This window comes from Diceros bicornis, chromosome 11 (assembly GCF_020826845.1).
Source record: "Diceros bicornis minor isolate mBicDic1 chromosome 11, mDicBic1.mat.cur, whole genome shotgun sequence".
Lineage (NCBI taxonomy): Eukaryota > Metazoa > Chordata > Mammalia > Perissodactyla > Rhinocerotidae > Diceros > Diceros bicornis.
Window position 1 is genome coordinate 5021374 of NC_080750.1, and position 24269 is coordinate 5045642.

A 24269-nucleotide genomic window follows, 5' to 3' on the forward strand; every position below is an offset into this window, starting at 1 on the left:
GCTTTATCTTTTTGTTAATTTCTAATTTCATGACCATAGCTTACATGTTAGCAAGTATAAAATTTTTTTTGAGATTTCCTTTGAGGCCTGAAATACAGTCATTATATTGTGAATCTTCCATATGTGTTTGAAAAGAATATGTATTCTCATTTGGGTACAAAGTTCTTTATGATTCTAGTTGATAAAAATGAAGGCCCAGGACCTGGAGGCAGAATAGAGAAAGGATATCTTTCTCTAGTTACCACCAGAATTCAGTCAGAGGGGGGCCTCCAAGTAAGACACCTGAGGGGACCCCAGCCAGTCTGCCTGTCCACCCTACAATCAGGACAGCTGAGAAGCTGCTCAATTTAGATAATTTTACAAGTAAGACCAGGTGACATAAATATAAAACTTCTTTTTGTAAATAAACTTTCCTTCCCCCTTGGCTGAGGCTGGACCCTTTGCCCGTGGCAGGCAAGCAATACCATCACTAGATAATCCAGTATCATTAGTGGTCAGCTTATCTGTGAAAAACTGAGTCTTGAGAATGGAAGGTAGTTTGAGGACATGAGTGAATAGTGTCTGCCAAGGCAGGCTGTATGAATGACAATGGATGAACTTGGGGGCCGACCCTTAAAGCACAAATCTGAATGTTGACATCCTCATTAAGGAGATGACATGGGGCTAAGATGAGGGTGAGGCCAGTGAGGCACTTGTCTTGGGCACAAATTTAAAGGGCACCAAAAACTCAGTCATTAAGATAAAAAATATTTTAATGTAATATTTTTAAAAATCAAAATTAATGCCAAAAAATCCATGATGGACAGACTATCAAGATCTTAGATGACGATAGGATTTGAGCCTGCACATTGACTCACCTCACTTCTCTGCACCCTAATCCTAGCTGTGGCTATGGGAAGGTCAGGTGGGTCGGTGATGTCAGAAGAGACAGGCAACGGAAGGTCAAGGTTATCTTGGGGACTTGGAGTCAAAGATCGTGGAGTCCTAGTTACACAATAGTTACACGTAGTTATGCGAGTCCAGGCTTGAATTCTGACTCCATGGCCTTGGATAAGTTACTCATGCTACTAAGCCCCAGTTTGCTCGTCTGTAACAGGGAGCTGTAACAGTACTTACCCCACTAGGGTTTTGTAATGACTGAACAGGACAACACAGAGCGCCTGTGCTGGACCCACGGGGCACAGCCAGGTTTTGCAGAGCCTGATGCTTACATAACTTGGGAGACCCTCTTTAAGAAAAATAATAAACATTTGGAATACAAAATTGGCAAGGTAATGACTAGAGTGAGAAAATGTCAAATAACAGATTTTTTAAATGCACAACACCTAGAAAAATAAAATATTTTTAAAAATTAGTTGCCCCTCCACATCACTGTAATACTTTTTTTCTGACAGTTTTTTGGCTACATTCTCTTTAATTGCCTTTTCATAAGACAATTTTATAATCCTTTCTGTAGAGAGAATAGAAAAAGTAACTGTCTCTTCTCTGGCATGTTGATTTGTTTTACATCATTGATAGTTTAGAAGAGTGTCAAGCTTTACCACTTGCTATTGGTAATATCCTGTCAATTCTTAGGATTGTTCTTAAATTTGGGAATACTTCCATCTAATATTTTTCACATCTGAGCCGTACTATTTGGGAGAATATTCCACAGACTAGCTTCTGGGCCAATTCATTTCAAATGTCATTTCTTTTTCACTAGCCACATGCTCCTGGTAACTTGGGGGGGTCAGCAAACCACTGTGAGAGAACCTCTCTGGTCCCTGCAGATGGAAAGGGCCTCCTGGGGCTGCTCTGTCCACACCACAGCTCAGCACACAGAGATCTTTTTGGTGCACAACAAAGTTCACTACGAGTATGGAAATCTTGGTGGCACAGAACAATTACTCCATGTGAGCTCATTCATAAATGGTGCTTACATATACAGCCTTTTCACATTGAATCTCTGATCTGCCTTTTCAGGAAAAAAAATATATAAATAGCTTTATTGAGGTATAATTTACATACCATAGATTTCACTCGTTTAAAGTATACAAATGCTTTTTAGCAAATTTACAGACTTATAGAACAATCACCACAATCCAATTTAGAACATTTCCATCACCCCAAAAAGATTCCTCTTGCTCATCTGTGTCAATCCCAAGTCTACCGAGCAGTGACTAATCGACTTTCTGTCTCTATAGGTTTGCCTTTTCTGGACAGCTTACGTAAATGGAAGCACACGGGTTGTTTTAAAGGCCCTTCCTGTCCGTTTTGCATCTCTCCAGTCCTGAGCTCTCTGATCCTTGCCCTGGAGCTCCTGACATAGCACTTCCTGTCTCTGCATCTTGTTATCCCTCCTGTCTGCATCCACAGCTCCTGGACTTGTCCTCAGTTGCATCTGTTATAAGTTGCTCTTGCAATATCTCTTCCCTTCCATTAGCATAATTTCATTTATTCGTCGTTGACTGAGTCTCTAATTTGAAGCAGGTACTGTGCTAGGCACTCTGAAGCAAAGATCAATCAAGCCAGGCCCCCACCCATGCATGTATAATCTAGCTCCAGAGCCAGACAGGAGTGCAAATAAATAGTGCGGTTAAGTGCTACAAAAGGGGCAGGAACCTTGTGCCAGGGAACGGTCTGGAGTAATAATGACAGCATTTACTGAGGACCTGGGTGTCAGCAAACTTGATTTAGCGCAAGCTGCAGAGCTCTTCACTCCATAAGCCTCTTCCAAGGCACTGGAGGGGGAGCGTACCTAGCGATGGGTTCACTTGTGATATGTTTTTGTAATATTTCTAAAACTAAGATATTTTAACTGGAATCAGTTAAGATCACTGTCTCTTTCCTCTCCAACCACCCCTCTGTCACACATCCCCTGTGTCAGGTGGCTGAGGGCCATGGCCATTTTCAAGATCCAGCAAAAAGTAAGTTGAATTGGAGATACATTTGGTTTGGATTTAGTGGGGAATTTTTTTGTGTGTGTGTGAGGAAGATCAGCCCTGAGCTAACATCTGTTGCCAATCCTCTTTTTGCTGAGGAAGAATTGCCCTGGGCTAACATCCGTGCCTGTCTTCTACTTTATATGGGACACAGCCACAGCATGGCTTGACAAGCAGTGCATCGCTGCACACCTGGAATCCAAACCCCGGGCAGCTGCATGGGAGCGTGCGCACTTAACTGCTATGCCACCGCCCTGGCCCCTAGTGGGGTATTTTTATGTGACTTACAGTCATTTCCATGTATTGTTAAGTAATTGCTAGCCATGCCCATGGAGGAATGACTTCCAAGAATACCCCTGTCACCTACTGGGCCACCTCACCCTATGCTGTGACCCAGAAGCACAGGGCCAGAGACTGTGCTGCAACATGAATGTGTCCGACAGTGTGCCGGCACCAGGAGTGCGTGGCTAGTGAAAAAGAAGTGATATTTGGAGTGGACCCAGAAGCTAGTCTGTGGAATAGTCTTCCAAATAGTACAGCTCAGATGTGAAAACCACTTGCTGGAAGTTTCCCCAAATTTAAGAACAATCCTAAGAATCCACACGACATTACCAACAGCGAGTGGTAAAGCTTAGGGACAATTTTCTAAACTATCAATGATGTAAAACAAGTCAACATACCAGAGAAAAGACAGTTACCTTTTCTATTCTCTCTGTAGAAAGGATTACAAAATTGTTGTCCTATTAAAATGCAATTAAATGGAATGTAGCCAAAAACTTGTCAGAAAATAATGTATTACAGTGATGTGGAGGGGCAGATTCTGTGCTCCAAAATGGACTAATAAAACTCTTTTCTTTCTTTTTCTTTTCTTCTCCAGCTTTATTGAGGTATAATTGACACATAAAAAGTGTATATAAAGTGCACAGTGTGATGGCTTGGTATGCGTATACATTGTGATTACCACAATCACGGTAATTAACACATCCATCACCTCACCTAGTTATCTTTTTCTTTTTTGGTGTTTTTAAGCACGGTTAAGATCTACTCTCTCAGCAAATTTCAAGTATACAATATAGTGTTATTAACTATAGTCACCAAGCTGTACATTCGATTCCCAGAACTTACTCATAACTGAAAGTTTATATCCTTTGACCAACAGCTCCCCATTTTCCCCACCCCCCCCCACCCCCCAGCTCCTGGTAACCACTGGTTTACTCTCTGGTTCTATGAGTTTGAGTTTTTTAGATTCCACATATAAGTGAGATCATACAGTATTTGTCTTTCTTTGTCTGACTTATTTCACTTAGGATAACGTCCTCCAGGTTCATATTTTATAGTCACAAAGGGCAGGATTTCTTTCCTTTTTATGGTTAAATAATATTCCATTATATATAATATACATAATAGAGCATATATAATAGATATATAATTATATATCACATTTTCTTCATCCATTCATCCCTGGATGGACACTTTGTTTCCATTATCGCGGTTATTGGAGAAAAGGGAACCCTTGTGCACCGTTGGTGGGAATGTAAACTGGCACAGCCATTACAGAAAACACTATGGAGGTTCTTCAAAAAATTACACATAGAACTACCACAGATCCAGCCACTACTGGGTGCATAACCAAAGGGAATGAAATCAGTATCTCAAAAAGATATCTGTACTCCTACGTTCATTGTAGCAGTAGCCACAACAGCCAAAATAAAATCTCTTCTTTCATTTGGAGCACTAGCTAATAGAAGGAAAGGACTCAGGTAAAGTAAACTACCTTCACGTGGACTTAATATTAATGTGTCACTATCTGTCCCAGGCAATTGCATTTTGAAATGCAGATACTAGTCAACATATATGAATCAGTCTTTAATGTGAACAAAGTTTTTGCTATCATAGAAACCTCCATCTGTTTCCAATAAAGAAAGGAGCTCGTCATCAGGAGATTTGCCACTTGTTGCATTGCTTGCCAGCTTCCATTCATTAACTCAAGCTTCTTGCAGATTTAGCAAATAAAAATACGAGATGCCCAATTAAATTTGAACTCCAGATAAACAACAAATAATTTAGTATATTCCAAGTATTTCATTTTTTAAAAAGAATAAGTGTGACCCATGCAATATTTGGGACATACTTATACTAAAAAAATATTTGTTTACCTAACATCCAAATTTAACTTGGCATCCTGTATTTTATCTAGGAACTCCGTTGTAAGCAAGTAAAAGCTTGGATTAGGTTGCTCTTAAAAGGTTTGTGTTTGTTTTTATAAGCAAAAAGTCTCCAAGACGAAGCATTGGATTTCTCAGTTGTTGGGAAGACATTTCTGGTTCCTTTGCGCCTTCAATTAAAAACGTGCTTTAAAAGAGAAGCCAATTCGGCTGGGGGGTGGGGACTGTCCCAACGAGCCCTGGTGGGCCACCATCTAGTGAACAGCAACCCCCCGCAGAGGTAGGCCTGGGTGACCGTCTGCTTGGCACCGCGCTCAAGCGCGAGCCTCGGCCGGCGCGAGTCTCCCTTTTCGCTCCGTCCCGAGACCATCCGCCTCCCCGGACCCCCGCGCGCCGCCCGCGGGTGGGCTGGGGCAGACCGCCCTGGGGCGCCGGTGCCCAGACGAACAGGCGGCTTGGAATCCACAGCTCGCAGGGCGGAGTCGCGCGCTCTGGTTCCTTCCAGAAGGGGCTTCCCGGGAAGAGGGGCGCCCGCCGAGCAGCCGCTGCCCTCGAAACCCCAGACCCGGAGGGCGGGTCACTCGCGTTTTTTTTTTTTTGGTCGGAGGAGAGAAAACCGCCTCGCGCGGGGTGTGCGCGGGGACGGGGACACACCCTCCCGTGAGCCCGCCCCGGCCCGCCCCGCGCGGGGAGGAGGCGGCGCGGCGCCCACGAGCCTGCCCGCCGAGGGTGCGGAGCCCGGCGCCCGCAGGATGCCGCTGCCGAGGGGCCCGTGGCCGTGGCGCGCGCGCCTGCCGCCCCCCGGAGCCCCGGGCCGGGCGCGCCCGCGGGCGCCGACGCCGCAGGTAGGAGCCAGCCGGCCGGGCGCGGGCCGGGCGCCGGGGAAGTTCAGGGGCGGCCTCGGGGGCGCGGGAGGGGCGGCGGCAGCTCCCCGCGTCTGCGGGCCTCGGGCTCCGCGCGGGGGCCCCCAGGTGGCGGGGGCCGCAGACGTGGTGCGGGGTCCGGAGTCGGGGCGCCCGGGGCGGGCGCAGGGCAGGCGCGGGGCTCTCGGGCTGCGCGGGAGGACCCGGGAGGCGGTCTCTCCGCGCCGACCGCGGTCCGAGTGTGGTCTCCGCGCCGCTGCGCCGTCGGCCCAAGTGGCCGGGGGGTGGGCAAGGATGGAGCCGGGCAGAGGGTGCCCGCGGGTGCGCTGTCGCCGGAGGGAGATTTCCGTCCCGAAACCCGCGAGCACCTCCCTTTGAAGAGGGAGGGAAACTCGCGCTTTGTTCCGAGACCCGAGAGGGTGGATCACGAGTGTGTGCTGGTGAGTAACAGCTGCCCGACGCACTCGCGCGCGCCCCGGCCGAACCGTTGCTCGGCGGAGGCGGGGCGGGGCCGGGCAGGGGGCTCGGCGGGGCCGGGCCGGGGCCGGGCAGGGGGCTCGGCGGGGGAGCCTGGCGGGAGCCCGGAGCCCTGCCCTGAGCCCGATGAGGAGACACGGCCCTTGGGAAAGAGCCTTCCAGGCGTGTGCGGTTCCGGTGGTGGTTCCGAGTTTTGTTTGGCGCCCCCCCCCCATTAGATTAGTTTCAGATTGTTAGAGAAAAATACTTATTTTTTTTTTTTTTATCTTTTAGCGGTGCAGTTTGAAAGAAAAGCAGAAAGTAAGCGATGCCATCATCTTGTCACTTTCACTTCCTGTTTTTTACTCTCTCCGAGTGTCTCAGGGCTTCAGAGATGGCACTGATGGAGGAAATGTTGAAATGCGTTTTTTAGATGCCTTCCCTGAATGTTTGAAAGAGAATGAGGAAGGGCATTTTGTTACTAATATCTAGGAAAAGGGGCAGACTAAATGTAAAGTGGTAGACAATAGAATAATTAGAGACAGGCTTTTTCCACTTTGTGAGATTAGACTTTTATTAGAGTCAAAGATACACCAAACAGTAAAAGAACCCAATACAATAGTGAAGGAACCCCCTTCACCATACACCACTTAAACATAAGTGATTGATTCAGTTTTGTATTAAATCCATTTAACATTTTGAGTGGAAGTTTTATGCATCCCAAGACTGGCTGGCTTGTCTCCGATCATCGACTCAAAGGCCCTGTCTCCATTTCTCCTATCTGGTGCTCTACAGGGTCTTGCCGTTGCATGCCCCCAGTGGGAATGTGGGTGCTCCTTCAGAAGGAGAAAATTACACGGTAGGGCTCGTTAGACCTGATCATAGGGGAACAGTGGTTAGTCCTTTGCCTCTAGGTGATCATCTTAAGAAGCCTTACGTTTGACTGTTTCTAATTTGCAGAGTTGTGTTTTAAGTCTTGACTGTCCATGCTATTAAGTCAATTTGCTGGACTTGAGAAGTGGAAATGCTTCCATTTTGCTTATTTGGTAAGAGACCCCTAAAAGAATAAAGACAGGCCTGTGAGTTTGCTTCTTTATATGCCTCTGAAATGGTACCATAAAAAACTGACAAATGTCCTGCCTGCTTAGGAGTTTCAGCTAGGACTACTAACCCATTTTCTGCAGCTCAAATTAACTGGCTGTAGGGACGGTTTTCACTCTCAGGTCTCACTGTTTTGTGGTTGCCCCACTTGATATGAAAAGTCCTGTGACTGAAGACAAGTATTATTTCTATATATTTTTGCTGCAAACCTTCAGGCCCCTAGAGCCCATGAAAGCAGCAGGAAAAAAAACACCCAGTGATGTTTGCGACTTGACAGCTCATAAAATCCTAGCTTGCAAGGACTTGACATTAATAGTATCTTAAGTGAGTGTTCCCAGTTATGTTAGGCCTTTTCTGAAATTATGAGTGTGCCTTAGAGGAGCATTCTGGAATTTTGAAAAATAGGCAGTTCTCATCCTTCATGTGGTAGGTGAGTAATTGTCTGTCAGTGTTTTGTGGGTGGAAGAAGCAAGTTTGTCAACATGGGTATGTTTAGTGTAGCAGAATTGTTTTTCAAAGAAGACGTGTGGTCTGAAGCATAAAGGAGCAAGAGCATGTTGTATGACCTTTGGCCGAGGCGTGGCCTGGTGTCCACAGTCACATTCCAGTGCCAGCATCTCTGCTTGTCTGCAGCACTGTGGCTGCATGGTTGTCAGGGTGATCCGTGGCTACTGCCTGCCTTCCTGTTCTCCAGGATGCAGCTTGGAGTGATTATGGTGCCTGGTGCGTTCTCTCTCAAGAGAAAACCTTGGCCCAGTGCCTCGTGCCTTTCTTAATTTGGGTTTTCTGCTGCTTAGTTTGAGAAACTCCCTGATATGATTTCAGGCCCTAGTACAGCATCGAGTCCCTACATAAGCTGTGTTTAAAACTTAGAAAAAAGTAAGCGTACTTTGCAGAGAACTTTAAGTATTGAGTGTGCTTTTTTTGACTTCTAGAAACAAAGCATATACATGTATTAATCTTGCCTCAAAATGTTAATTTAGAAATTATTGTTTTCGTCTTGTGACTATAATCTGCATATCATTCTTGTTTGACACCTCCCTACAGTTCTGACCCTGGTGTTTGTCATGGGCTAGCTGTGTTCTGTAAGGCTGGTGTCAGAGCTCTCTCCTGAGGGGAGTGGCTGCTTGTGTGTTGGTGATGGTACTTACACTATAGAAAAGACGTTCATGCTTTGGTCTCAGAGTAATTCTAGACCAGTCTATTAAATATTAAACATTACCACTTGCCCAGCACTTAGGTATTAGTGCTGGGTTTTTCGTTTTCTTTTTTTTTAGATTTAAAAAAAAATTGTATTAGTGCTGTTTTACAGCAAACTCTAGGCTAGGAAATCATTTTGTACCTTGGCAGATAAATATTTGTTGAATGAGGTCCCTATGAAACTAAGGTAGAAAACCTGAGGCTGAATATTGGTTGATGTACTAGCTATAGAAACTACGTGTTTGTGAGCGGCTGAGTCAGCTGGTGGTAGGGGCCGGGTGGGGCGTGTGAGTGGGACCTGGCTCTGCCTCCACTCCCTGAACTTAGCCAGTCATTCAGTCTACTTGGGCTTGTTTTACCGCTTTTCGAAACAAGGAGACTTGTCTAATTGGTCTCAAAAGCCCTTTCCATCTTTAAAATTGCCGTTTTGTTATCACCAGGGGATGTAAATATACTATGGAGTAAAATATCGTCAGTGTCAGGGTGGTTGTCTTAATGGTTGAAAAATCCTCTGATCTTAGGCAGGGGTAGAGTGGCAGGTTTACCTAGTCGTTATAATATCGGTTTTCATTTTTAAAAAGAAATGAAAACTTATTTGATGGCACGAGCATGTCAGAATAGAATAGATTGTCTGCCTCTAATTCTTCATTCTGTCATTACCAGCTTTTTCATCTGTGAAATGTTGCTTATTCAAGAGTGTCCAGCATTAGAACACTGTGACCGTTATATCATAGATGTCTCGAGCTAACCTACAGGCTGTAAACCAGCAGATAATAAACAAAACAGCATTATCTCAACCATATTCTAGAAGTATCTTCTTTTTTGAGCTCATTTAATTTACCACAGTATTAATTTTCCCATTTTTTTAAACAAATACCAGCTCTCTGCTCTCTGGGTTGTGTTTAGACTGTGTGGTGTGGGACACACCCCCGCCCCCAATACATTTTTACTGCATTTTCCCCCTTGGCATACCTTGTAAGAAACAGCCCTCGGAAACATGGTAGTGTTAGACTTGGGCTCCTCCCGAGTGGATGCGGGTTTATTGTATGCCCGGTGAAGTGGATAGCCAGTGGTGTTCTCTGTGCACTGGCTGCCAGGAAGCTTAGGGTCAGGTTTTCGACCCACTTCCTAACAAATGTGAAAGACCTTGTGACATGCGTTTTATGTACCTCCTGCACTCATGGTCTCATCTGCTCTGTCTTCATTTTTTCCTCCATTCATATCATCACCCATTTTTCTTTAATCATCTATTAATGGGAAAAAGTGAGGCATAAATAAGGTTTTAAGAAATTTTAAAAATCAGCTCTTTGGTGCCTGAACAAACATTCTGAGTAGTTAATTGTGGAATTGTGGCAAACCAGTCTCTTTCTTGCTCACTCAGTCTCCTTGGTGCTTCACCCATAGAAAGTGCTCAATAAATATTGATTGCAGTGAATTGAGTTGCTGTAAGAATCTAATTTTGATGCTATGGTTCTCTCGCTTTTTTTTAATTGAGTGTAACTGACACGTGGAACTGACAAAGAAATGTGGGTGCACTGGAGTGGTTTTCTCTCCTCCCCTTTGCTTCTTCCTACCCTCACCTGTCCTCAGTCTTCCTCCCTCCTTGCTGCCTCCGCTAGCCTCACCTGAGTTGAGGTATAGTTTGGCTCAACTACTTGTCAGTCTCTCTATTCTGCAAGTTTCCTATTTCATTAACTCATAATGGTGTTATTTGATTTTACGTCGTGTTTTCCTCCCGTACAGGTTGACCGTAAAGGGTATAGAAGCACTGCAGTCCAGGCTCGTTTGTCTGACAGCTGTCTTAGGGGATAATTAGATTTCCATCTAGGGTTCACAGTATTGGTGAGAAATGATGTATGAAATCTGCGCTGTCAACAGAGTCGGTTGAAGAGACTTCCTCTGAACAGAGCTGAGGACGGGAAGTAGGTAGCAGTGAAAGGAGAGCGAGAGATGGAGCTGGAGTTGAAATTCCTATAGCCTGTGAGCAGAAACGAGAAGGGACGTAAGACGTCGGCCCTCAGATCAAGAAACTGATGGTGCTCAAAGCTTTATTGTGGCAACCTTTCCGGAGGAAAAAGCCTTGGAGGGAAAGGACACCCCATGAGGATGAGTCCTACCTGAGGCTCTTAACGCTGTTTACTAGATTGAGTAGGTGGTTTGGTTTGTAAAACTGCCGTGGACCCAGGTGGTAATCCTGTTAAATTCACCTCCACTGGGAACTCACAGTTATTTTGTTGTAGTGGGAGTGTTTTTATAATATGTTGCTCAGATCACATTTCGGGGACCTAAAGATGAATTAGCTTATTTTCAACCTCTTAGTAAATAATAAATGCCCTGAACCTGGCTAGAGGAAGGAAGAAGGTGTCATTCTTTTTGACAGATCCTCTTTGTTTTTTCTGTGTGTGTCTCTGTCTCTGTCTCTGTCTCTGTCTCTGTCTCTCTTTTGTTAAACACTGTGTTTGGTTTTGCTGTATGACTTTCCCTGGTAGGCTGAGTGGGATATTTGAAGAGGGGGTTTTAAAAGGAGATGAATAGCTGCTCTTTCCACCGGTAATACAGCTGGAACACAAGCGTGCATTTTTATTAGAGAGGCTGACAGTAATGTGACCATAAACCTGAAAAAGCATTTGTTTTAGAGAATGTTTTGCAAACAGATCAACATAGCACTTGCTCTCTAAGACTTGCCAGAGGATGTTTGTTGTGACAGTTTATAGTCTGATAACTCATTTCTGCAACTCTGCTTGGGGAATATTTCAGATCACGTATAATAAAGCAGTTTTCTCTTTTCAGGAGAAAGTATGGTTTCTTTTGACCTTGTAAATACCCTTTTATGGGTTTGTTATTAGTGATACCAAGGTAAGCAGCTTCAGAACATTAGCTGCAGTTGATCCAGGAGCCATGCTCTGGCCTCCTCCCCCCAGTCCCACTTTCTGTTCCAGCTGTGTGCCGTACGCCCCTGCAGTCCCGCCTGCTGGACTAGGACCCCCTCTCTGGGCTTGTCACGTATCCCTCCATGTTTATGGTGTTCCCCAGGCAGCACTGTCTCCCTCCCATCGCCCTCCCTTCTTCGCCCTCCTGAGTTCCAGTACCCATCCACCCCGGTTGTGATGAGGTCTCTGCCAGCAGAAGTCATGACGCTTTCTTTTCGCCCCACGGTGCCTACAGCTCTTCCTTCCTTCTCCCCTGCGTTGTGGTTCACTGTGCTCACGTGACTTTCCCACCTGGATTCTCTCAGCACTTTGAGGTCAGAACTATTTCTCCTCTTTTCTGATTGGCTCTGCCCTGCCACAGTAGGTGCATAATAAATGCTTGTTGGGTAGAGGAATGAATGAATGGATGGGTGATAAAGAACCAGATGTTATATAGAGCTCCTTAATGATGTGCCCGCCTCAGGCCTTACCTGCTCCATTTACTCCTTTCCACTTAATCTAGCCGGGGAACCCCCGAAGCATTCTTATCTACTTTTTGTGATATGAGCCTTGAATAATTGAAGTTTTTAAAAAATTAACCAAAATAATCTTATCTGTATTATACTTTCTATTAAAAGAAAGCAATTGTCAAAAGTCATAGTTTGGTTAATTGCTTTATTTCAGATACACTTTCACATCAGGATTTTTAAAGGACATAAATTAACATAATTTAATGAAACATAACTTCTGTAAGGACAGCCTAGTGTATAAGTATTTTCTTGGCTGTTGTACAGTGTGGTGTTGATTTAGGATGGCTCTTCACATGTGGGAAAGGCAGCACTTGTCTCTGTAGACAAGGACTCTTCTAAAATGGCATTCTTGGAGTATCAGATCATGTTGTTTTTAGATTTGTGAAGTGCTGTTTTGTGATTGCCAAAAATTATTAGTGTTAGTACTAAAAGCTTAATCGTTAAAACTTAAATAATTTAAAACATTAATTTAAAAATCGATTATGAAAATGTTCATAAGATACAGCTCCTGGGCAAAGTATAAAATTAACTTTTTGGAAAATAAACCCCAAAAAAGGAATATGAATTTTGACATTAGGAAACATGCAGATCCTTTCCTGTAACGGCCTCATTGCCATTCCGGAAACGGGCGTTCTCTCCTGTGGAGCTGGAGTTGCCAGCAGTAGGATCGTCATCCGTTGCTCTCCCAGTGCTGCGAGGTGGTCTCGGGAGGTCCCGCAGGGTGCATAGCTAAATCTGTTCAGATGCTGGATCCATAACCCTGTACAGTGGTTGTCATTCATCCGTTTTACTTGTGCAGCGTAGAATCTGAGGTCTTTGATATGAATAGGGACTTTTTATAAATCTGGAAGGTTGGTGCAGGGACTGTGGCCTTTGTCCCAGTATTTCTGGCCTTTTGGGGCAGAGTGGATGAACAGGATGGTCACAGGGGTTCCAGCTGCTACGGAGCCTCTGTAGCTGCTTCTGATGCTCCCCCTTTACCGACTCCAGGAGCTGGTTCTGGCTGGATTCCTACGAATGTTGTAGCCACAGGTTGGCTTCCATTTCCCCCATCCTGGTTAGGCTGGTCTGCTCTGAGGTGTGTTTACCACTTGTCAGCTCTCAGTCTTTCACGGCCAAGTCCTGGTCTGTCATATTTTGATTGCCCATATTCCCCTTGCCCCGAGAGTGGGTTTTGCCTTTTTTCTAAGCCCTGAGATCTCAGTGGAGGAGTTTGGGTGGCTCATGCTAAGTCTGAAAGCTCCCACAAGAGATCCTTAAAAGTTATGTGGAAGACAAGGTGTACCTACACGTAAAAGAGAGATGTGTTCTTTCACCACTTGGCTCATGAGGAACAAATAAATACCAGGGACAATAAATACTAAAAGAATTCAGAGAAGGAACATCATTAGAGACTGAAGAGATGAGATTTCGGCTAAGCTCTGAGCAGGCTGAGGGTCTAGCAGACATATAGTATTTGGGGTGGGAAGAAAGGGCACGAGCAGAGTGGGGTCTGAAAGGGTTTAGGGGGTCTAGTGAGCACTCTGATCAGGCGGCGGGAAGTATCCCTGTGAGGCATGGTCCTTGATGTGGCTCAGGTTAGAGTTTTAGACGTCATATTAGAATCTTGTAGGAATTATGTTTATTAAATTAAACTCTGACACAAACTGATATCCTGCAGAACATTGTTTCCTAGGATGTTAATAGATGTTCTAGAAGAACAAATTCTCTGTTCTTATAAATTTGAAGAATTCTGGCCCAAGTCATACCAAGTTAAATGAGCTCCTTTACTACAAATTTGTGAGACCTTTATTTTGTGAATGGGCGTTGAGACTATCTGAGAGTGGGATAGAGGTTGGTTGCAGACCTGTTTTATTCCACAGCTTTCCTAATAACTTCTCCCAGAATAGTGGTCCACAGAATACGACTCGGGAAATGCTGCATGAGAAAATTAAATTGGGGATGGATTGTGTTGAAGATTGATGAAATCCTATGACTCCCTAGCCTGTGTCTTCAGGCATAACTAACCCTGCCCTCTGGCTCTGGTGTATTGGACCTTTCCTAAATGCTGCATTCTTCAGCCTTCTTTACTGTCCTCGTGAGACCAAGTTCTGGATATCCCACGTGACATGGAAATGCAACTTCTACTTCACATTCTTAATTAAGAAACTGATTTCTCCTACCTTTTTCTCCCTCCCATGGGCTGGAATACACATGTGGAAGGGGTAAGCCAGCCTGGACCCTGGGGAGGCGTGCAACCCTCTGGATGATGGCGGAACAACTAGATAGAAGGGGCTTGGATCCCTGGATGACCTTAATGTCATCTTACTCACCCCCACCTGCCTACCTACTAGAAAAGCAAACATCTCTCTGATTTGAGTCCCGTGTGTGTTTAGGTCTTGGTTATAGCAGCTTAGCTTGTGCCCTATCGTGTCCGCTGGAGGACCAGCCCAGCCTGAAGTCTCTGAGTGCCGAGATTAAAGCAGGAGCGCAGAGATGGTGTGAGACGGCTGCTGTTGGAGAATCTCAGGAAGCAATATTCCAGAAGCCCCAAGCATGGTTACCCGTGGTTGGCACCAGAAATAAAAGAACAGCCGATACGTAGACATAATGTTTTGTAAAGCAAAACAGTTTACCTCCTGCTGTCTGCACCCATCGTATTCCTGGTTCCAAGTCCAGCTTTGACTTCACCACTTCCATAAATAACAGCTTTCCTGATTACTAAATAGAAATCATCTTTCCTTCCTATGTCTGCCTGTAGTTCACTCATTTTACTACTCATCTGGTGTTTGCATACTCCCTGGTATTAGGGCTTTTTGTGTGTCTATCTTACCAGCATGCCTGCCTCCCCCACGAATATTCTCTTTCTCTGTACTTTGTAATTCCTGAAGAACAGGTACTGTATCTTTTACATCTTTGGGCATATATATCTTTGTGTTTCTTATTCTGCTATTACAGGTGCTTGTAGTGGTGCTAAATGAATGTGGTGTGAGAGGATGGCTGTCCTCATCTTTATGAGAAATGATGTTGGTCTATACCAGATGTTGGTAAACTCCTTCTGGAAAGGTCTAGATAGCAAACTTTTTAGGCTTTGCAACCTATTGTCTCTGTCACAACTACTCAACTCTGCATTGTAGTGTGAAAACAGTTATAGACAATACATAAATGAATGGGCGTGACTGTGTCCCAGTAAACTTTATTTACAAAAATGGCAGTAGGCCAGAATTGGCTCATAGGCTGTAGTTTGCCAACTCCTGGTTTGTAGACTCTATGCCAAGATTTTGGCAGTAGTAATAGAAATGCTGTTGTAGAAGATGAGTCTGGATGTGGCAATCCGGCATGTGTACAGTGGGATGAGATAAGTGAGTACGTTAATAAGGACCAATCACAAAGTCATGGTTACTGGACATGGAGCTGGAGTGACAGGAACTGGTACAACGGGAAACAAGAGGACGGATGTGAGGATGTCGAGGGATTTCATCAAGTGAGGGTTGTACATAACCATGAGGCCACAGTGCCTGGCAGGAAGGAGAGCAGGAAGAGAGTGGGGCGGCTGGGACTAAGGTAATGAGTTGCTCTCTGAAGTCGGGAAGAAGCACAGTCCAGTGGCGAGTTCTAATTCCTATGGGAGAGGTGACGTGATGTGTGAAGACTTGGGTAAGGATGTTCAAGAGTGAGTGCACTAGCCCAGGTATTTATTCCATAGGTTTATTTCTCTTTGGAATTATTAAACCAGGGGTACCGTGTGTCTTTCATCTGAACCCAGTGTTAGACCTTACAGTAAGTATGTATATGCTTTTCCTTCCTCACACCTTTTTTTTTTTAATGAATTTTCTTTTATCTCTGTTGCTTAGAGTAAGCTATGTTGCTGAAACAAAGGCCCACACAGTGATTAAACGTCTGTATTCTTTAAGCCAGTTTCTTCTCTCGGGAGATGGTTCTGAGGTGAACGTTTCAGGTCAGCGGTAGCTCTGCTCCACACAGTCATTCAGGGCCCTAAGCTGACCAGGTCCTCTGTCATCGTTAACATGTCATCTCCAAAGTCAAAGGAACGTCGCAGGTTGTTTTCAGGCTTGCAGGCTGTTGTGGGCTAGGCCTGGAGATGTCACAGAACACTTGTGCTTGTGTTCCGTTGACTGTTTTATTAAATACATCAGAGGGCCACGTTGAGCTGCAAGGGGGCTGGGAGATGTAGTCCTACCTGGGAGCCACATTCCAGCTAAAACCTGATTACTGTGGCGGAAGGCAGAATGGATGTCAGTGGACACGGAGCTGTTTCTGCCGCAGTCCCGTTGGCCAGAAACAGGGCAGTTTTGCTTTTTGTGGGCACTGACTTTCCCAGGCTCTGTTGAGCTTTGTTTATATGTGTTCCCCAGCAATAGGTATTTACAAGGAAACTTAATTTCTCCCTAGAAAACTTAAAAAGGAAGTAGTGGAAATTCAGCACTTGTCAGGGCTAGAACAGGAACATTTGACACCTTGCTGGATTCATTATAAGCTGCCCTCCGGGCTATGACTTAATAGAAAGGGAGTAGTCACACTTGTACACTCTACGCTGAGGAGGAGAGAGAAATAGATTCTAATGGTTCAATTAGAATTTGAAGCCAGAATTCAAGTTCATGTGATGACACCTGATAAGGAGGAAAAGAAGTCCAGGTGAGAAAAGGTGCTGACAAGATGGTTTTAGAGAAGGACTTCCTTTAGAGGAATGTGGTGATTCATAGATAAAGGAGCGATAGTAAGAGTTATAAAAGTATCATGCATATCTAGCATATGAATTTAGTGGCATTTTGTAGGCTAGCCTGTTGTAAACATGGTCTAAAAAAAAGGAAACCTTAAGTAGATACTTAAGGTGGTTGAAAGATGCTAACTAACTGTGTCTTAGAGTAGATATCTTAGTATATGATGTAATACCGAGACTGACCCTCTGCAGTTCAGGGCATCTTCAGAAAGAGACTTATTAATATGACCTTTTGTAATGTCTGCTTACCACATGATTTACTTAATCACATCTTTTTGGCTTATACATAGACTTTTTAATTTTACTTTGTCGGGCTGGGGTATCACTATTGATCAGCCTTAAATGTGTTTCTTTGATGGACTTTGAGGTATTAGGAATGTTTTCCTTTCCCATTGCTTTTCATGTATTTCAGTGTAATTATTTTTTTATATCATGAAATGTCTAGATTACCACAGATACCTATAAATTCCTTGAGCTTGGACACTATATTTAATTGTCCATGAAACATTAATAAGGCTTCAATGAAAGAGTTGTCCAAAGGGCTGTTTTATATATATGTAATATGTAATAGATAATAAATATAATTGGAAATGTATAATATTATTATCACTGATATGAACATATTAAGATATGAACTGTGCCTGGCTATGTCGAAACATAAAAGATTGTCCTAGGTCCTGTGGGGTTGTCTTTTTCTGGAGGCTTCTTGTTCTCATTTTATACCACAGCAGATTAATCTGGGCTTGATAAACGTGTATCAACCATTGCTTTAAGAATAGTAAAAGAAAACCAATTTAGCAGTGCTAGAAGAAGGCATAGTCTCCTTTATTGGGGAAAAAAGTACAGGATGAGTAAATCCCCGGCTTGGTAGTTAGTTGTGTGCAAAGGATCTAGGAGTTTCTGTTGACCCACAAGCCACCTAAGAACGTTGGGTTTCCAGAACACTGGTGTGGCTCCTGATTGAAGGAAAATGGAGCGTCCTGATCCCAGCGCGTGATGGTCCCATGACACTGTATCAGGGCTGTCAGACTGCGTCAGGGGCATTATGTGTTTTTACTGGGGCAGTGCTTTAGAAGGGATGCTGATGAGCTGGTGGGGAGGGAGGTGTGTCCAGAAGGCGATTAAGATGTTGAGGATTTATATAGGAGATGATTAAAGGGATATTTTTAATCTGGTGAAAAGAAGGCAAAGAGGAAGCAGAATACTCGTTTTCAAATATCTGAGAAGATATCATGAAAGAAAGTTATCATCCTGTGTTGCTTCAGAGCACGGAAATCTCTCCTAAGATTGGGCAGAATAGGTAGGCAGAGTCTGGCTCAGTTTAAGAAATTATTTGTATATGTTCTGGCTGTTCACCAACTGATAGACTGCTTCTTAAAGTACAAGCCTCTTAGGTTACTAGAAGAACTCAGGCAGAAGCTAGAGAAGGAGGCCCTGGAGAAGGCTGCTGTGCCCTAGGAGCCTGCTTAATGAACACACCGGAGCTGGGAAGCAAAACCCTTTTTCCTCTGTTGGTGTCTCTCCAGTGTCCCCCACTAACAAAACTTTCATGCCAACCAGCAAAGGAAAAATATTTAAAAGGCCCGGATCCATTGTTACAGAGAAGTCAAAAAGGGTGAATTTGGAGCCTGCAGGCAGTAAAGAGCTGTCCGAGGAAGGATGGAGCAGCACCTGTGCGGCACCTGGACGTGGCAGCTGCACTCGTAGGCGGGGACCTGGTCTGGCCAGGGTGGGCTGGGGGCCAGAGGCCAGACCGGGGCTGGGGCGCTGGTGAGGGAGTGCTGATTTTGAATACAGTGCTGAATATAGTCTAGAAATCCCAGAAGTCAGGGAAGCAGCACTTGACTGTTCCAGGAGCAGAGACTCCAACCCAAAAGGGAACAGGTAAGACAGAGAGATCCCAAAAAATGATGTGAAGTTTTGTAAGTGCAGGAGGAAGTTAGACTGCGAAGATGGGAGGGGTGGTTGTTGAGAAGCCGGGAAGTAGGCTTGAGTGGGGTGGTTGGGACCTGGCTCAGGTCCAGGTCAAATGGGAGGTCAGCTGAGGTGACCTCTAAGCTTCCTTTTATCGCTGATGTTCTGTCGGGTCCCTTAGGTACACCGTCTTTGATAGGAATCACAAAGTCAGAACTGCTGGAGTCTGGACATTGATAAACCCATAGCTGAAACTTAGTCAACTGCTGTGCGTCCCTTGATGACCTTACCGTCTGCCATCCCCACCAAGAAAAAGCTCTGCGTTGTTTATCGAGTAATAACTATTTATTTGGGGTGGTTTGTGTTTTAGCCTTTTATTCCTATGAGATTCTTTCTGTAAAGGTTTGGGTTTGGACGTGTGCTGTGAGGTTTGGCCTGGAAGTGACACAGGCGTGCTGCTCATAACTGTTGTCCATTTGGGCTTAAGCACGGGTGCTCTGCTGACAGCTTATAGCCCTTCTTTGCATATGAAATCACTTCATAATGAATCCAGGCCATTTCGTTTAATTAGTTTATTAGTTTAATTAGTTTATTCTATTTAGTGGGATTGTGCCACCATTTAGTGAAGTCTGAACTTGCGCCAGTGACTAAACATTGTCATCAGCAGTTGTGACACCTGCAATTATGTGGAAATGTCAAGGTGACCCTCTCTTGGAGAGAAATTCTATTACGTGACGGTACCTTTGGAACTGAATTAGGATGGAATAGCTTAATATTTTTAGTTATCTTGCTTATTTAAAGCTGTTAGACATTAGAAAAAGTCTTTCATAGACACAACAGTGACCATTAAAGCTGCTATTGTTATATTTTAGCACAGTAATGTTCTTGGCTTTGGGACTTTAGCAGACTCCTTTGTGGTCTCTGCTAGTGTCGTTTTCTGGTGACTTCCCCACTCTTAAATACATGGTTACTGCAGAATTGGCCCTTTCATTAGGACGTGACCTTCGTTCAGCTGGTCGCCTGACCAGGAATTTGGCATCGGGTCTAGCTTGCCGACTCTGCTGGCTGCACTTTTGCATAGTGGAGTTGTGCGCTTGGAGCTGTTGGTGATGATTGTTTTCCACCGCGTGGACCAGGAGGCAGTGAACATTATTTTGTAGTGATAAAGCAGAGGTATGCTGATGTGCGGAGAAAAGGGAAATGAAATAGGGATCAAGAGGACTTCCCAACCTCGACATGACCCGCCAGTCCCTGGTGCTGGTCCATCCCGAGACTTAGTGGGATCCTTCCACTGAGGTTCCATGAGAGACGTCCTATGTCCTTAGAGCAAGCTCTCTTTCTTGCTTAAGCTAAGTCTAGTAGGTGTTTGTTTCATTCATCCAAATTACAAATATATATGAAGATCATTCAAACTTATAAGAAAAAGACTGAGATCTCAGTAGAGAAGTGGGCAAAGGGCACAGCGATTCTCAGAAAAGGAAATTAAATATGCCTCATAAACATATGAAAAATAGTGTCACTGTTTTTGGTGGCGCCCCATATAAAGTCAAAGAAATGCAAAAACAGCAGTGCAATAGAGATTATTTTCCTTTTTTTAAATTATTATTTATTTATTTATTTTTTTGTGAGGAAGATTAGCCCTGAGCTGACATCTGCCAATCTTCCCCTTTTTTTGCTGAGGAAGACTGGCCCTGGGCTAACATCCGTGCCCATCTTCCTCCACTTTATATGGGACACTGCCACAGCATGGCTTGCCAAGCGGTGTGTCGGTGCGCACCCGGGATCCGAACCAGCGAACCCTGGGCTGCCAGCAGCGGAGCGTGCACACTTAACCGCTTGTGCCAGCGGGCCGGCCCCTATTTTCCTTTTTTTTTTAACCTATCAAATTGGCAAAGGAAAACAAAGATAATACTCAAAGCACAAAGTATGTCCTGATGTGGGCGCTCTTCTGACCGCTGGTGAGAGTGTAGTGACTGTGTGGTTCAGAGTCCCGACAGGAGACGGACAGCTCCATTGGATGAGGGGCATTAGAGGGAGCTGACATGATATACAAAGACTGTTCTCAGCTGTGTGTGGGGGGACCGCCAGGGATGGTGCTGCGTCTGGGCTAGTAGTGGGGGGTATGTGTTGGGGGGCGGTGGACCCAAGGCCACCTCGAGGGGAGGAGCGACCCTGAGTCAAAGGACCCAGCCAGATAGTCACTCAGAAGTTGCTTTCTTATTGTTCCTTTAGCATTAACATTCATTTTTTTTTTTTTTTTAAAGATTTTATTTATTTATTTTTTTCCCCCAAAGCCCCAGCAGATAGTTGCATGTAATAGCTGCACATCCCTCCAGCTGCTGTATGTGGGACGCGGCCCCAGCATGGCCAGAGAAGCGGTGCGTCGGTGCACGCCCGGGATCCGAACCCGGGACGCCAGCAGCGGAGCGCGTGCACTTAACCGCCAAGCCACCGGGCCGGCCCAACATTCATTTTTTTTTAATTGCGGTAACATTGGTTTATAACATTGTGTAAATTTCCGGTGTACATCATTATACTTCTGTTTCTGCATGGATTATATCATGTTCTCATGTTCACCACCCAAATATTAATTACAATCCATCACACACATGTGCCTAATTATCCCTTTGGCCCTCCTCCCTCCCCACTTCCCCTCTGGTAACCACCAATCCAATCTTTGTCTCTATGTGTTTGTTTGTTGTTGTTGTTATCTACTACTTAATGAGTGAGATCATGTGGTATTTGACCTTCTCCCTCTGACTTGTTTCACTTTGCATAATACCCTCAGTGTCCATCCATGTTGTCACAAATGGCTGGATTTCATCGTTTTTTATGGCTGAGTAGTATTGCATTGTGTATATATTCCACATCAAGGGATTAACATTCATTAAAACTGAAATTGCAGAGGGCTGCCCGGTGGCGTAGTGGTTAAGTGCCGGAGCTCTGCTTCAGCAGCCCTGGGTTCGCAGGCCCGGACGCGCCGATTGTCAAGCCATGCTGTGGCGGTGTCCCATGTAAAGTAGAAGATGGGCACTGATGTTAGCCCAGGGCCAGTCTTCCTCAGCAAAGAGAGGAGGCTTGGCAACAGATGTTAGCTCGGTGCTAATATTCCTAACAACAACAACAATAAAACCAAAACTGAAATTGCAAAGTTCTCAGTCTTACTGGTCTAGGTTAAGACTTCAGGCACTTTATTAAATCGTTTTTAATGAAGAAGCTAATTTTTTCAAAGTCAAGCCTCTGAGTATTGTCTTCCCTTCTTTATACCAGCAGCTACTGAAGCCAGCACTCCCTTTATTTGATTGATAATAGCAGCTAATACATAGCGTGTGCTGGACACTGCCTCTCTGTGCCTCAGCTCGCTTGGTCCCCCCCACTGAGTCCTGGGAGGTGGCTGCCCACCCGACCCCACTCACTGGTCAACTGAGGGAGCCGCTGGGGCTCAAACCTGGCCTGTCGCCTCTCAGGCCTGCGCCCCCAACATCTAGTCCCCTTTGTCGTTGAGCTTTCTGCTCTCTTACTTTGAAAAAGAATTATGAGGGTATCTTTTCAGGCTGATTCAGTTGAAGAAGAGCTTCCAACACTACTAAAACTTGATTGTTTCATAGTCTGAAATGGATACTTGAGTTCTGTAAGAGCAATGAGATTAAATTTTAGTGTACCACGAAGACGACCTAGCCAACCAGTTTCACGAGGAAACTTGTTTATGATGTACAAGTATAAAGTTTCCTAAAGCCTTTTTCAAACGTCTCCAAATAAACTGCTGAGTAAATTCCAAGTGAACTACTTTTTTTCTCTGAAAGAAACAGTTGTCTTTCAAAGAGAGAATTAAGTTAATTAACATCATTTACTTAAAGGAGACCTTAATTTTTTGCAGAGTCAGTCAGTGGTCAAGTGTGACTTCGTATAATCCAAAAATATTGGGCAAGGATCTTCAAAAGACGGTTTGGGTCAGCAGGATATTCTGTAGCAAGATTCTAGTTAAACTAGTACATAGCTGTCTCCTGTCACTTAAAACCAGTCAATTTCTCCTCATCCCCAAAGAAAATAGTCCAGTGTCTTAAATTTTAAAGTTATTCTTTTAAATTAAGTGCTCTTAAAATAACATAAAATCTGAATTTGAAATCTGAATTTAAGATGGTTGATGTGTGAAAATTTGATAACTCACTAAGAATAACATTACCTATAAGTTTACAAAGTACTTTCTGTACACATGACCTCCTGTAATTTCTACACAGCACTGTCATACGAGTTTTACTCTTTTATACCTGGAACAGTGAGGCCCAGAAAGGCTGACTAAATGGTTCCCACAGTGAGTTAGTTTGGAGCCTGGACTTAAATCCAGGTCCTCTGGTCATGAATCCCACGCTTTGAGAAAACCGCACTGCCCCAGACTTCTCCTCTCTCAGAGCACGAAAACCATCAACTAGACTTGGGCAAGCCCAAGGTGAGTCCCAAGGAGGGAATTCTCTTAATTCCTGGATGGTACACATGAACAAGACAAGTAGCAGCTTGCTGTTTGAAGGTCCCCGAGTTTCACGTCCTGCGTTTGTGTATCCAGATGCTGCCCGTTGGGGTCCCGCCGCCTCATTCCTTCACAGCCCCTCCCTTTGCTGGCCTGCTTTCCCCTGTGGGCAACCACTCAACGCTGAGTCCACTGTTGTCGTGGGCTGCGTTCGACAGAGCGTTGGTTTCCCTACGATCTGTGCTTGTTGATTAGACTAGGCGTTCTCTCTGGTCGGGGACCACGTGCGATACTGACGTTTTGTACTTTGAAATACGTAGTTCTGGATTAGAGACTCAAAGTGTGGGCTTGATTTCTTTCCTTTTTTTTTTTGGTGAGGAAGATCAGCCCTGAGTTAACATCCATGCCAATCCTCCTCTTTTTGCTGAGGAAGATTGGCCCTGGGCTAACATCCGTGCCTATCTTCCTCTACTTTGTATGGGATGCCGCCACAGCACGGCCTGACAAGCGGTGCATCATTGCGTGCCCGGGATCCCAACCCAGGCCACCAGCAGCGGAGCGTGTGCACTTAACCGCTACGCCACAGGGCCGGCCCCTGGGCTTGATTTCTGCTTTTCCTCCACAGCATATTTTATTTGTTGGGACTCTGATTAAACCTCACATTTAAAGCAAAGCAGGACCACCATGTAGAGTTGTGCAGGCATTGCACTTACTCAAGGGTCCTACCTCTGAGAGGTATGTTCACGTGTAGACACTGTAGATGGGTAAATTTGTGATGCTTTTCTGACAGATGGCCACTGAGGTATCTGGGGAAGGGGAGCTGACTTTTAAATTCACTCAAAGGCAACTTCGAGTCAGTACAAAAATCCTCACCACTGCCACCTAGAAGAGATGTGTATATTGTAGTCAACTTTAAATTTGTTCAGAGATTGAGTCAAAGTAAAAATGATATTTAAAATCTGACTGAAAATGGCAATTAGATGAGAGAAGAAATAACCAAATCCCCATAAAGGAACATACAACTT

General features: G+C 44.6%; 1 protein-coding gene across 1 annotated transcript in view; it reads left to right on the forward strand.

The window, feature by feature from the left end:
* The first annotated feature begins 2879 nt into the window (after nucleotides 1-2879).
* The window catches only part of MCUB (mitochondrial calcium uniporter dominant negative subunit beta), a 104025-nt gene continuing 82635 nt past the window's right edge, over nucleotides 2880-24269 (forward strand). The window contains exons 1-2 of the mRNA XM_058550628.1: nucleotides 2880-2906; nucleotides 5371-5931. Of these exons, the coding sequence (XP_058406611.1) occupies nucleotides 2880-2906; nucleotides 5371-5931 (588 nt within the window). The remainder of the gene's footprint in view (nucleotides 2907-5370; nucleotides 5932-24269) is intronic.